Source organism: Drosophila rhopaloa, unplaced genomic scaffold (assembly GCF_018152115.1).
Source record: "Drosophila rhopaloa isolate 14029-0021.01 unplaced genomic scaffold, ASM1815211v1 contig_2, whole genome shotgun sequence".
In the NCBI taxonomy this organism is placed as follows: domain Eukaryota; kingdom Metazoa; phylum Arthropoda; class Insecta; order Diptera; family Drosophilidae; genus Drosophila; species Drosophila rhopaloa.
Genome location: NW_025335083.1, coordinates 15,675,510 through 15,687,462, shown reverse-complemented (window position 1 = coordinate 15,687,462; position 11,953 = coordinate 15,675,510). Strand labels below are relative to the sequence as shown.

The window sequence follows — 11,953 nt, the reverse complement described above, 5'->3', positions numbered from 1 at the left end:
TTGTATAATTTTTTGCATATTTTAGCAGCCTACATGAACTGGCAAAAGTCGAATACAGTGGTCGCTCAAAAATAAATGTTTATTGGGATTTACTGTTAGTCTTGGTTTTTATAGACTACAATTGTTTTTTTATTAATCTTGTATTTATTTATCTTGGTTTTTATAAAAATTAAGTAATAGAATTTTAATAATTTTAGGTACACTTTTTTGAATTCATATGCATCCACTTTTATTTTATATTCCTTTGAAGTGCATTTAGTTTTTTATTCATGAAAAGGTATTACTTACATACTCACAAGTGTGGCGATAATATAAAATTAAGGGTAAAAGCTATGTTAATAATTTTAGACTAAGGTTGTTTGTATTTTAAAATACATTTGATGTTTTGCTGAATGAACATTTTTTGGGCAAACGACCTAAGCTTTCAAATAACACTTTACTAATCTTAGAATAAGGAAGATTAAATGAAATGGATTATTGAACAAGAGGTGTTTGAGGTTTTTAGATTGTGTTGGAATTTTCTAACAGCAAGTAAAATATGAAATCTGGATAATTCTTACATCAGCAGATTGTACTGTATTCATGTGAGCTTTGGTACGGATGCAAATTCAAATTTGAGAACATGCTGGGGACCCTCAAGTGCCCAAGAACTTGCCGAACACACAACCATACCCGTACACCTACCGAGACTTGTCATCTATCATGCCCCAACAAACCCGAAACCAGAACAGGAGCGCCACAGGATGCAGGGGGGAGGTAATTGTCGCCCTGGCTGCTGTGGAGAGGTTACGGGGGTGGGGACGAATTTTCCCCGAATGGGGAATGGGGGGAGGGAGGCTGGAGCAGATTGTATTTGTCGTGCAGGCAGCGACGTCGACAGCGACTGCGGCGTATGCGACATGGAAAATCCATTATCACGAAGTGAATTTTTACTGAAAAATTTACATACCCTCTCCAGTGCCTCGCCGCACCCCCCGCAGTCTCATATAAATGTGAAAATAAATCCTGAGTGCGTGTTCAAGGGGGCGAAGAGGGGCGTGGCGGGTAGGGATGCTCGGCATGAATATAACCCACAGAAATACAACTCTATTTGATGGCCCGTTATTAAGTAAAGGAATGCCACAGAAAAGTTCCCAGCAAGATGAATCCTAGGTAGATTTTGTATTTAATTAAAGGCATAAATTCAAAACGATGGAGAAGACCCATATTCGGGATGCCTCCTTTTGACACTTTAAAAATGTTTTATATTTTTGGTTCAATATTTAACAAACAAGATTTCTACTAAGTTTTCAAGTTGTTTCGCAAGATAACTTACTTTTAATAGTATTTGCATACTAATTTAACTTGAAATGTCATCTTTTTCTAAAGGAAAAGTGTCTTTTTCCTTTAAAATGCAGAGACTTTAATGATACAAAAATCATATTACACACAGCGGACCTTGTTAATAAAGAATTATAAAGCTAACAATTTTATTAAGATTTATTTATGAAGGCCATTTACTCACTTTCGATAATTCATAGACATTGGCATTTATGATACCACAGATTTTTCGAGTGTATTCTGACTCTTGCTTACAGATGATGGCCGAAAATGTTTGGATCATAAAACAAAAGTAAGTGAATCGGTATGATGGATACGGTTAAGGTCGGATGCGGTCGGGATGCGATAGAGGGGATGGGAAGTGGGGGATGCAGCCACTGTCGGTAGCCTAAATATTAAAAATTTAAATGAACTGCTCACTTTTTACGATTTTGTCCTTAGTTTACGACTGGTTTTTCCGGGGGATAGAAAGAGAGGGCGTGCCTAAACAAACGTTTTTGTATTTTTATCGTTTGTGTGTGGGTGTTTTGTTGGGGGTAATTTCGGGGCTAGTGTGTTTGGGGGGATGGGGGTGTATCTTTTACGATGCAAATTTGTTGCCATAAAATTGAAGAGTGTAGCCAAAAGTGAAGCGCTTTGCCTAAATAAACTTTGCAGACTACAATGATGATGATGAGTTGCCATTCCCGCTCCGGTTGATGATGATGATGCCTGTGTGAATTTTTGGGACTGGATACTCCGATTCTACGGCCACGTGCTGGCTCTCTGAAAAGGTTGAAAGGTCAGGCCTGCAACTCACACGTTTCAGGGGAAAATTGGGAGTTGGATGGCAGGCCCAGAGATCCGAAGGCGAGATTGCCTCCTTTTTCGGGGCAGGGGGTGGCGAAAAATCAACGAAAATCGATTGCCGCTAAATACCCAAAAAGTTAGGGGAGCTGAGGAGTTAACGTAACGTTGTTAACTCAACTCAGCCTCAACTTGGCCATATACAAAAAGTTTTCCCGGCTTGTTCTTCTTTTTCATCGCTTTTATTGTTGTTTTTGCTGCCGTTCCCTTTGGCTGATAAATCCCCAACGATTTGCGTCTCAGTCTCAGCCAGTTTTTCTGTATATATTTAAATTTGTAGACTTTTTTGCACTCGGCACTTGGAGTGTGTTGAAAGGGTATATAACAGTTGTGAAAAAATCTATTTAGACTGAGGTCTCTGGGGGTAAAAATATTTGAGATGCCAAGTTTAACAAGTACTTATTTAATAGAAGTTATTTAGTACTTGTTTGTGCCAATTATTTCGGTAATCAAAACAATGACACTTGCAGAAAAATATTATTTAATGCCATTTATTATGATAGTATGCGTTGTGGAAAAAAGAGTAGAGAAGTACTCAATTCTATTCCTAGTTTTAATTTTTTACATTTTTTAAAAAATTCTTTTTTATGTTCAGAATTTCCTTTTGTACATTTGTATGATTGATTTAAATAATTCATTAATCTAAATAATTTCCTAGATTTTTTATCTAAAAATATGATCTTAAAAACATGTTCACTGACGGAAGAACACAGTTTCGTTACAAACCACAAAATGAATTTGTATTTATATTAGTATTGCATTTTGCTTTTAAGCCAATAGTCGTAAAACTTATTTTAAGTTTTCTATGGGCTGTTAGCGAGGTATCCAACGTTTCTTTAATATAAACGAGCTACTACTTAGCAACTAATCTAACTTAAACTGAAACTTATTGCACTGTCCGATTAGATAAGATAATTAATGTGAGACTTTAGACAACAAGCAGATAACCGAGCTGTTTTTGTGGGGGTCAATGGGCATGGAATATTAAATTAGTAATTAGCTCAGCAGCGTCAGCAACAACATCCAGATGTTGTCACAGCCTGCCGTCTCCCCGCTTTTCCCGCCCGGAAAACTTTTTCTTTCCCTCACCGAGATGAGACCTAAGTTTGCTCTTTTGCTTTTACTTTTGTTTCGTTTCCGTTTTCACCTGCAGGAATTACTCAAATTTATCTACGTGTGTTGTAGGTTTTGGGTCCATCTACGTTCTTCCACCCCTCCCCCTTTTTCCTGGGACAGTGAGCACTCTATATAAAATCTCATATGTACAGAAAATCACTAAATTATTATTAATTTTTTACTTAAGCGATCTCCATAATTCCAGATTTTTATTAAATTTATGTCTTAAATACATGTTTGAAGTGAGTTAACCATTCGGTTATTATATTTGTATCGTAAGATAGTTTATAATAGCTTACAAAATATTTGATAGCCAATCAACATAATTCAAATTGCGAGAGTACCTTTTATTTGTTGATTTTTTAATTAATTATATTTAAAGATAATTTGAAAAATAAATATTTTTGTTTTGTTAATCATTATTTTTCACTATTATTTCAGATTTATTCTATAATAATTTTAGTTATCTAAGCATGGCGTAGATCAACGCTAATGAATGACTATAAATATTGGTTATGTTTTTGAGATAGCCTTGCATTATACACTATGAATGGTTTTATTTGGTTAATTATTTTTATGTTGCACTGTGTTTGCTTTGTATTTTTGTTGTTGTTTCTACTTTGTCGCTTATTGTTGGTATTTTTTGTGTTTTGGCCTTTTTGCTGCGGGCATTGACTGACTTCCTTCCTGGCTGCCAGGACGAAATGGGCGGGGAACCGAAGAAGAAGATGAAATCTCCTCTTTTTGGAGCCTGGTGCCTCGTCTTCTCGGTTGCGTGTTTCGCTTTTGTACGTTTTCTATTGCTGCTTCCTTCCGATATTCCTCCTACTTTTTCCAAGGCCCCCCCTTCCGAACCCCCCTTCCGTGTTGTATTTGTATTTTTCTTTCTTCCTACGTTTTTTTCCTCTGTTTTTCGGTTTCTGCTTTTCTTTTGGACATTTTTTTTCTTTATTTCCCAGTGAATTTGGTTGTCTCGCACGTGAGCCGCATAATGAAATTTGCCACTCCCTATTGTCTCCGTGTGTGTGTAACGCTTTTCCTCGCTGTACTTGTATGTGTGTGTTGGCCCAGCTGCTTAGCCTAATCTGATGTCGCCTTAAAGAGATGTCATTGCTACCACCCCCAACCCCCACTTTCCCGACCACCACCTCCCCCCCAAAATGATGCTCTCGGTTTAATGCAAAGGAATCTCGGCCTGAATTGGCCTTGGTTTTCCGTCTTTGTCCTGTTTGCCGGCTTATTTGCATGTGCTTGGCCCGAAAGGTGACAACACCAAATGTTCAATGTGCCAAAAAACAAGCTACCATCATCGACATTACCCAACAAACAGACACAAAAACTACATTAAATTGTACGGATCCTTGAGACTTTCAGATACCTAGCAAAGTCGTACATTCGGTAGCAGGTATATCCAATATATAGGTTTGAATTAGTAAACATATTATCATAAAACATTTGTTAAAGACAAAAATAATGTATCCAATGGTTTCCAGATCTAGACAAATTCAATTTTCAGTTTCTTTAGCTGTCTTATTTCTTATGGGTTATTTAGATACCATTAGAAATTGAATGAGACTTTTATTATATTTCATTATTAAAAGACAACACCTGAACGAAATAATAGAATGTATTCAAGACTAACAAAAAAAGCTTTAAAGTTTCTATAGTTGTATATTAATCATAATTTTAATAATTCCGTTTAACGGGTTGAACACTCCATTACTTAAATCTTTATAATATACATTTAAGGGTGGAGTTTCGTTTCATAAAAAGAGTTTTAAGAAATTGAATACCAATGTTTTTACTTTATAACATATCATGTCCTGGGATTTTGAAACTAATAGGTACAACAGCACATACTTATACAGCACAGACAGCTTGAGGTCTTAGCCGGACCAATGTCTGACCCCTCCCCAGTTGCCCACACTTTTTACCACCCCCTCCCAACCAATAGCTTCACACTTTTTGGCTGCGCTGTGCTTTCAAGTGGAAAATTACTTTCGCAGCTTTATGATGCGGAAATTATATGAAAATCATGGCGAATTTGCCTTACAAGGAATGCCAGCGAGTCGAGTCCACAGTTCCTGGGCTCTGAGCCCTGTGCTCCGTATTCCGTGTTCCGTGTTCCGTGTTCCGACCGCCGGAATCCGCATCCCGTACATCTGCATATGTAGCACGGCTATCTGTGTGCCCGATCAAGGCGCCAGCCACGCCCACTGGCCCACCGCCCGTCGCATAATGAAACGAGCTTTTGCCTTTGCTTTCGACTTTGGCGACGCCGTTGACAACTTGTGGTGCTCCTCATCCGCGGCACATCTCGCCCCATACACTGAGAAATATTTGGGTTTATAAACTATAGTATCTTACATAAGATCAAAAATGGGTATATGAGAGTGGCAGTTAGGGATTTTGAAAATATATAATTACCTTTAGTTTTCTGAAGTTCAATGTTATTAGAATTTGTTTCCACTTGGTTACCGAAAAAAATATAAATCATTATAAAAGCAGTTTAAGAAGCAGATAATCAAGAAATCTCTTTTAACTAAAAACTTGTTTTTTACCCATTTTTAAAATTCTTTATTTTTTTCCCGCAAACTAAATGAGTTTACTTTTTTCAGTCAGCGGCATACTTTTCTTTCAATGAGAGAGGATTTAGACGAATCAAATGTGGTGTTAAAAAGGTTTATCAATTTACAAAAGTATTTAGAAAGTTGACTTGAAGTAGGCAACATATTTTGTAACAGGGCAGTGAGTTTTATTATAAAAATTGGAAGAACTATAATTCTCTTAAAGCCATCCATAGTTCCTCAACTCTTTAGCTAGCTTAGTTTTTTTTCCAGTGCATTGCCCTCACAATCCACCGAGCAGCTGCTGACTGGCTCCATTTCCATTTGAATTAGCATAAAACGAGGCGGCTTACGTCTGTCTATTGGGGCGGGGGGCGTGGCAAGGGGGTGAATCCGAATCAAAGCCACGACGGTATGGAGATGGAGGTCCTGTAGCAGAGATATCATCTGTTGCTGCTGTGTGTAGCAGTAGCTGTAGCTGTAGCTTCTGTTCTGCAGCTTCGTTATCTTTTTAACTTGCTGGCTGTCGTTTATTTAACTGATAATGATTTGATGGCAGTTGGCTAAGCTTCCAACAAAGCCCGTGCCCCAAACTCTCTCCACTTTCATTTCCATTTCCATTCCCATTCCCATTTCCACGCCCATTCCTCGCCATTTACTGAGGTCAATTACACGCTTTCGATTAAATTTACCATGGATGCTCGATGTATTTGTTGTTGTTGAGTTTGGTGTTGACAGGGAACAGCTGGAAGATCCTGGTATTTCGCACTCTACCACAGCCTCGTAGAAATATCCTTGCTATGTAAGTGTGTGCGTGTGTGTGTGGCACAAATAAAGTTGAATTATTATTTTTCTTTATGCTTCCAGGAGGCGGGGCCTGTGGTTGGGGGCGTGGTGCGTGCCCGGAATGCTCAAGTGTTGCCAAGTTGCATATTCGCTTCGTTATCCCATCGGGCTAACACACACAGACACACGCTTTAAAGAGGGGATTACTGAAATACCATATTGGATATTTAACACGGTGAATTCCTCAGCACATTCTTAAAAATCTTCAGCGTTTATAAAACTCTAACCTGTATGTCCCTAAATATCCTAAATACCTTTTGTTTTTTAAATGTTTTAGGCATTTGAGGGCCCAACGAATATATATTACGATATTGAAAGAATCCAGACATTTTTATTTAAGGAAAATTATTTGTTATCAAAAAAATAATAGTAGTTCCGATTTGGACCAATCTTTCCTTTTTAGTACTTCTTTAATATTTCTGAAATAAAAAACTCCTCGAAAAGAGGTTATGCAACTTTTAAAAATGCGACTTGTTTACGATTCTCCTCGTTTTTCCTTTTTAGCTTTTTTGCAATCAGAATCCAAATTGAAGCCTACAAACTTTATCCAAAATATTGATTCACATATACCTACGGCAATAACTTGATAAGCATGTGAGAAATTCAAGATGATTTTCTTGCTTCTTCTCTTTGGTTCCCGCAGGCTTTTAAATTTGCGTGAACTTCGTTGGGTTTTATTGCTCCGCCATGTGTGCTTGCCGGATAATAATAATGCCTGTGTTTAGTTAACATTAAAGTTCGCGTATTCTGTTTTTTTGCCAAGAACGTAAAAGTTTATAACCATGAAAAGTAAGCAAATTTCTGTAAAACTGCTTCTCTGGAATAACATATATTTACATATGTGTAGCGTGCCTAATTGAAGGACCATGTGTGAATAAACGCAGGTGAGTTTTTTTTTTCTAATTTGTACCCGCATTTAATTTAATTACTTCAAACATTAAATAATTCCACTTTGTTATTTATATAGAAGTGTAGTTTGTGCCTTGCATGTAAGTAAATATTAGACTCCTCTTAAAAGTTTTGTACTTCAATTTCTGCAAATATATTCAGAACCTTAAAATGTATAGTATTTATATGGATTGTTGATAGCCTGTTTTTCTCCCACCAAAACTATGCCATCAAAGGAGTTTTTAATGTAATATTTTATAAGTCAGTCAGCCTTTTTCCAACATTCATTTTCATAACTTCTAAATCATAAATTAAGATTAAAACTCGATAGTTAACCCTTGGCCAGGAGTCTCCGTTCGAGATGAGCGAACCGCTCTCGGGTCCCTGGCTTCGTTTTGTGTACAACGGCCTGCTGCTGACTACGGCAGTGTTTTCCGGCCGGAAAATGCAGCCGGAGGAGCACCCCTTCGCCCTGGCCGCTTGTGTGGTGGTCGGATTCTCGGCAGTGTTCGGATTGCTTAGGGTAATCTTCGCCAGCGGACAGCCGGAGGAGTGCCGGAAGCTGAGGGACATAACGCATGGTGTCCTGGAACTGGTACCACTGCCTCTGGCCAACATGGATCTCTATATGCAGTCCACCGGGCTAAGTGCCATTGCTTTGGGTCATGCTTTCTTCGTGCTTCCCCTGTTTTGCGATTTGGGCTGCAGTCTGGCAAAAAATCGGAGGGATTGTGCCTTTAGCGATAGCTTGAAAAATCTTACCGTTCTGGGCAACATTGTTTCCCTCGGATTCCTGGCCTTTGTGGAGCGGAATTTCCTCTATCTGCGGATGATGCTGGTCATGATTGTGGTCAAGTACGGAGTGGTTCTGGTGGACAGCATCAAGGAGGATGCCGGGGAGGATCTGCAGGTGTGCGGCACAGCCCTGTTTATACACCTGCTCGGCAAGGCCGTGGAGTCCTCCGCCTCCGGATCCTTGGTTTAACCCCTAACCGCTCTTCGCTTCACGGGTTTCCTTTCCCCGCTTAATTTTCCTTGAATCGAGTTTTGACCCGTATTAAATTTCATTTCAGCCGCTTTTCAATTGCTGTGTTCATGTTTGCTCATGTTTTTGTAATTGCTCAAGCACCTTGTGCTTTTTACACTAAGCAATGAGAACTCTTTTTTGTAGGTACCTTTATAATTAAGAAATTGTTTACATTTCATACATTTTAAATTAAGTTTTTACTTTTGGTAGAATTTCGTGGTATGCTGTTTAAAATTGTTGTTCACCACAAACTTCTAATGTAAGAACATAAGGTTTTTTTAAATCGAATTGGGCTCCCCTTTTCCATACGGACTAAAAAAGATAAACTTCTTAAAAATTATTACAATTTATATTGTGTTTCCCATTGAAATAAAAATGAACCCCAAAATGCAATAAATAAATACAAAACAGAAGCATAAGTACTACAAATTCTTCGAGTGCACAAGGGGAGTTGACTTCTATGGCTTCCCTGGTGTGTCACCCACACATTATAATGATATATCGGCGATTACCAATGCGAAATAAGTGCCTCCAGTCAGTCGCTCAAAGCAGTCGCTGATTCATCGCTTGAAATCGTTCAAATGCTTTTGCCATTGGTTTCTGTCTTTCAGCGGGGGGCTTATCAATTGATTTGGGCCGGATAACAAGGCAATCCTACTCTTTGGATACGGTATCTGTCGATAAGTACTTGTGGCGGGTACCTTAACTCGTACTTTTCCTTGGCTGAAAAGGTTGACTGAAGCTGAATGGAGAGGTTTCGTGGATGAGCTAGTATTAACAATGATTGAAATTTAATAATGGGGGAGGTAGGATTCAGACAATAGTTTAATTAGCTTACCAGTTTTTTATGTATTTTTTAAAATATAATTATTCGATTTTTAAATCTAGTTTTTAGAAGAAAGTTTTAAGACAAGAAAAACGTCACTATATCTATAAAAATTATTAATTTTGTATCTTTTTAAATTCTGTATAAGTGAATCACAAAAGAAGACTATTCTACTCCTGGAATAAAAATTCTAAGCAGTTATTGTAATTGACTTATTTAACTATTATGGAAACCAATTTGTGTTAAATACTGTATAAATAATTCAAGTTTCAACGAAATATGTCAAGTTTTATCGACAAATCAAATTTTATTAAAATTAAACTCAAAACATCCTGTCGTGTGCAGTCCTAAATAACAAAATCCATTTTTCACTTATTATAAAATCGGGATGGGAATCTGGTGATGACATTTATCAATAATAACCTGCGAGTCTTTTTATTTTTTCAACACTGCAATGGTTTCGATGTTGTCACTTTTATAATTTGTTGCTCGCTTGTCACCAATATATTTTATGCATTTTCGCGCTGCTGTCAAATGACAAACTCTAATTGCACGTGGGACGGATTTTAATGACAAACATATAGTTCCGTACAGTGCGTGGCAAAAATATAGGCCAAAAACTATTATACGATGCGAATGGAAAAATTAACAAATAAATACATCGTATTCTCTAGATGTAAAATGAATTTCACCATTAATTCCATTTTACTTAAAATGTAAGTGCAAAGTATCCCGATGTTTTATGGTAATACCAAAATAGGTTAAGCCAACCACATTAAATTAGTAATTTTATTCATTTGGTAGGAAACTATAATTCTAAATCAGTTTTAGATAGGTTCATAGGTTCATCAGTCATAATGTAAAACTAAATTAAGAATCTGAAATGCACTGTATTGCAAAAAGGAATTTCTATACATTTTTTTTCCAACTCTCCAACTATGATTCTCTTTCGCTCTCCTCCCACAAAAAAAAAAAAGCACCACGCGATTCCAGGACAGCGTTTTGCTTTATTCAACTTGACAAGTGAAGTGAGTGTGAATATTTTTTAGGTCACAACAACAGCAACAACAAGAACAGGACCAGGACTCCATCAGAAAACTCCAACTCCGAGTCCTGGACTCTCCAAACTCCTGCTACCTGGCAATATAAATAAACCGAAAGGTAAAAAAAAACCGGGCAAAAAAAAGAAGAAAAACACACAGGAAAATACAAGAAATGGTTCGAATCCTTTTCCATCCTGTTCGGAATTGGGTTGAAGGAACGGAGAGGGGGGCGGTGGACTGTGGGAAATTGCAGTCAACATTTATTTCCGCAGTATGATGGAAAAATTCGAAAATAATTTGCGAGCCATAATTAAAAGGCGACAGCAGAAAAACTCGGGGAAAATATGGAGAAAAGTTGAAGGAAAAAGTAGTAAAAGGTGATGGAATAGTGGGTTAGGTGGCCGGGGTAAATGAAATAGGGGAGGAGCTGGAGCTTGGAGCAAAAAGAAAGTCAGTCCCTCAATGTGCTCAATCCGCTGGGGTCATAAACAATTCCAGCATAGACGAGTTTTCGATTTTCGCCTCAATTGGCAACATATGGTGAACAGACTCCCTGAGAGCCAACCAAAGGATCCCGCAGTTACCCATTCCTATGATTTCCCATCCACAGTGTTTCCGCACTTGGAGAAAAATTAACCAGCAATACTTTCAATAAGCTTTTAATTCAAAGACAAAATTAAAAAGAAATATTTATAAGTAATTTTATTCATAGAACTTATAATGAAATGATAAAGAAAATATGGCAAACATTTTATAAATTAAAAAGGAATTACCGTAACAACATTCTGAATTAAAAAAAACCATTTGATTTTTTCTTTATAAGTGTTTGAATTCAGTTCAATAAATCAAAAAAAGATTTGCATTGTGGAATTGCATAACTTTTTTATAGTGTGTCTTGTGGGCGGGGCATCATTTGCATTTGTGACTGCGAATTGCGAATGCGAAAATTTAAAGTTTTCCCGATAAGAGGGTTGTAAAAGTACAAAAAGCGGAGAGTTGCTGCTGCAAAAAATGGCGACGTTTGCGAGGAAAGCGACATGAAAAGGGCGGCAGACAAAAGACGAAGACGCAGGCAGCAAACAAGAAAAATCGCTGCCGGCTTCTTGGACGGGGAAAATTCGACGGGGGGGCGGGGGTGATGGGAAATGTGAAGGATGTAAATGGGGGGACAGAACTTTACTTATACGAGTTTTTCGCATTGTAGAACGCGCGGCATTTGCCAGAAGGTGCCAACACATTTTATTGTTGTACCCTAAGAGATGAAGTACTTTGAAAGTTTTGAAACATAAATTGAAAAAATCATCATGTTTTTGAAAAACGGTTTTGAAAGTAATTTACAAATATTTCGTTATAAAGTGTTAAACAAAGTAATATAGCGAATTATTAAAACAATCAACTTTTTTATGCCAATAAAACTTTAGTTTTAATTGATATGCTTGTCTATATTATAATTTGTTAATTCAAATATTTAAGT

At 37.4% G+C, this 11,953-nt stretch overlaps 1 protein-coding gene across 1 annotated transcript; it reads left to right on the top strand.

Moving 5' to 3' along the window:
• Nucleotides 1-7,864: 7,864 nt before the first annotated feature.
• Nucleotides 7,865-8,667, top strand: LOC108044488. Its single transcript, XM_017123522.2, has one exon. The coding sequence runs from the start codon at nt 7,945-7,947 to the stop codon at nt 8,566-8,568; it is 624 nt and encodes a 207-aa protein (XP_016979011.1). The 5' UTR covers nt 7,865-7,944; the 3' UTR covers nt 8,569-8,667.
• Nucleotides 8,668-11,953: the final 3,286 nt, after the last annotated feature.

What these genes read in the sequence shown, in the direction of transcription:
- LOC108044488 (XM_017123522.2), top strand. Translation starts at nt 7,945, where the DNA reads ATGAGCGAACCGCTCTCGGGTCCCTGGCTTCGTTTTGTGTACAACGGC.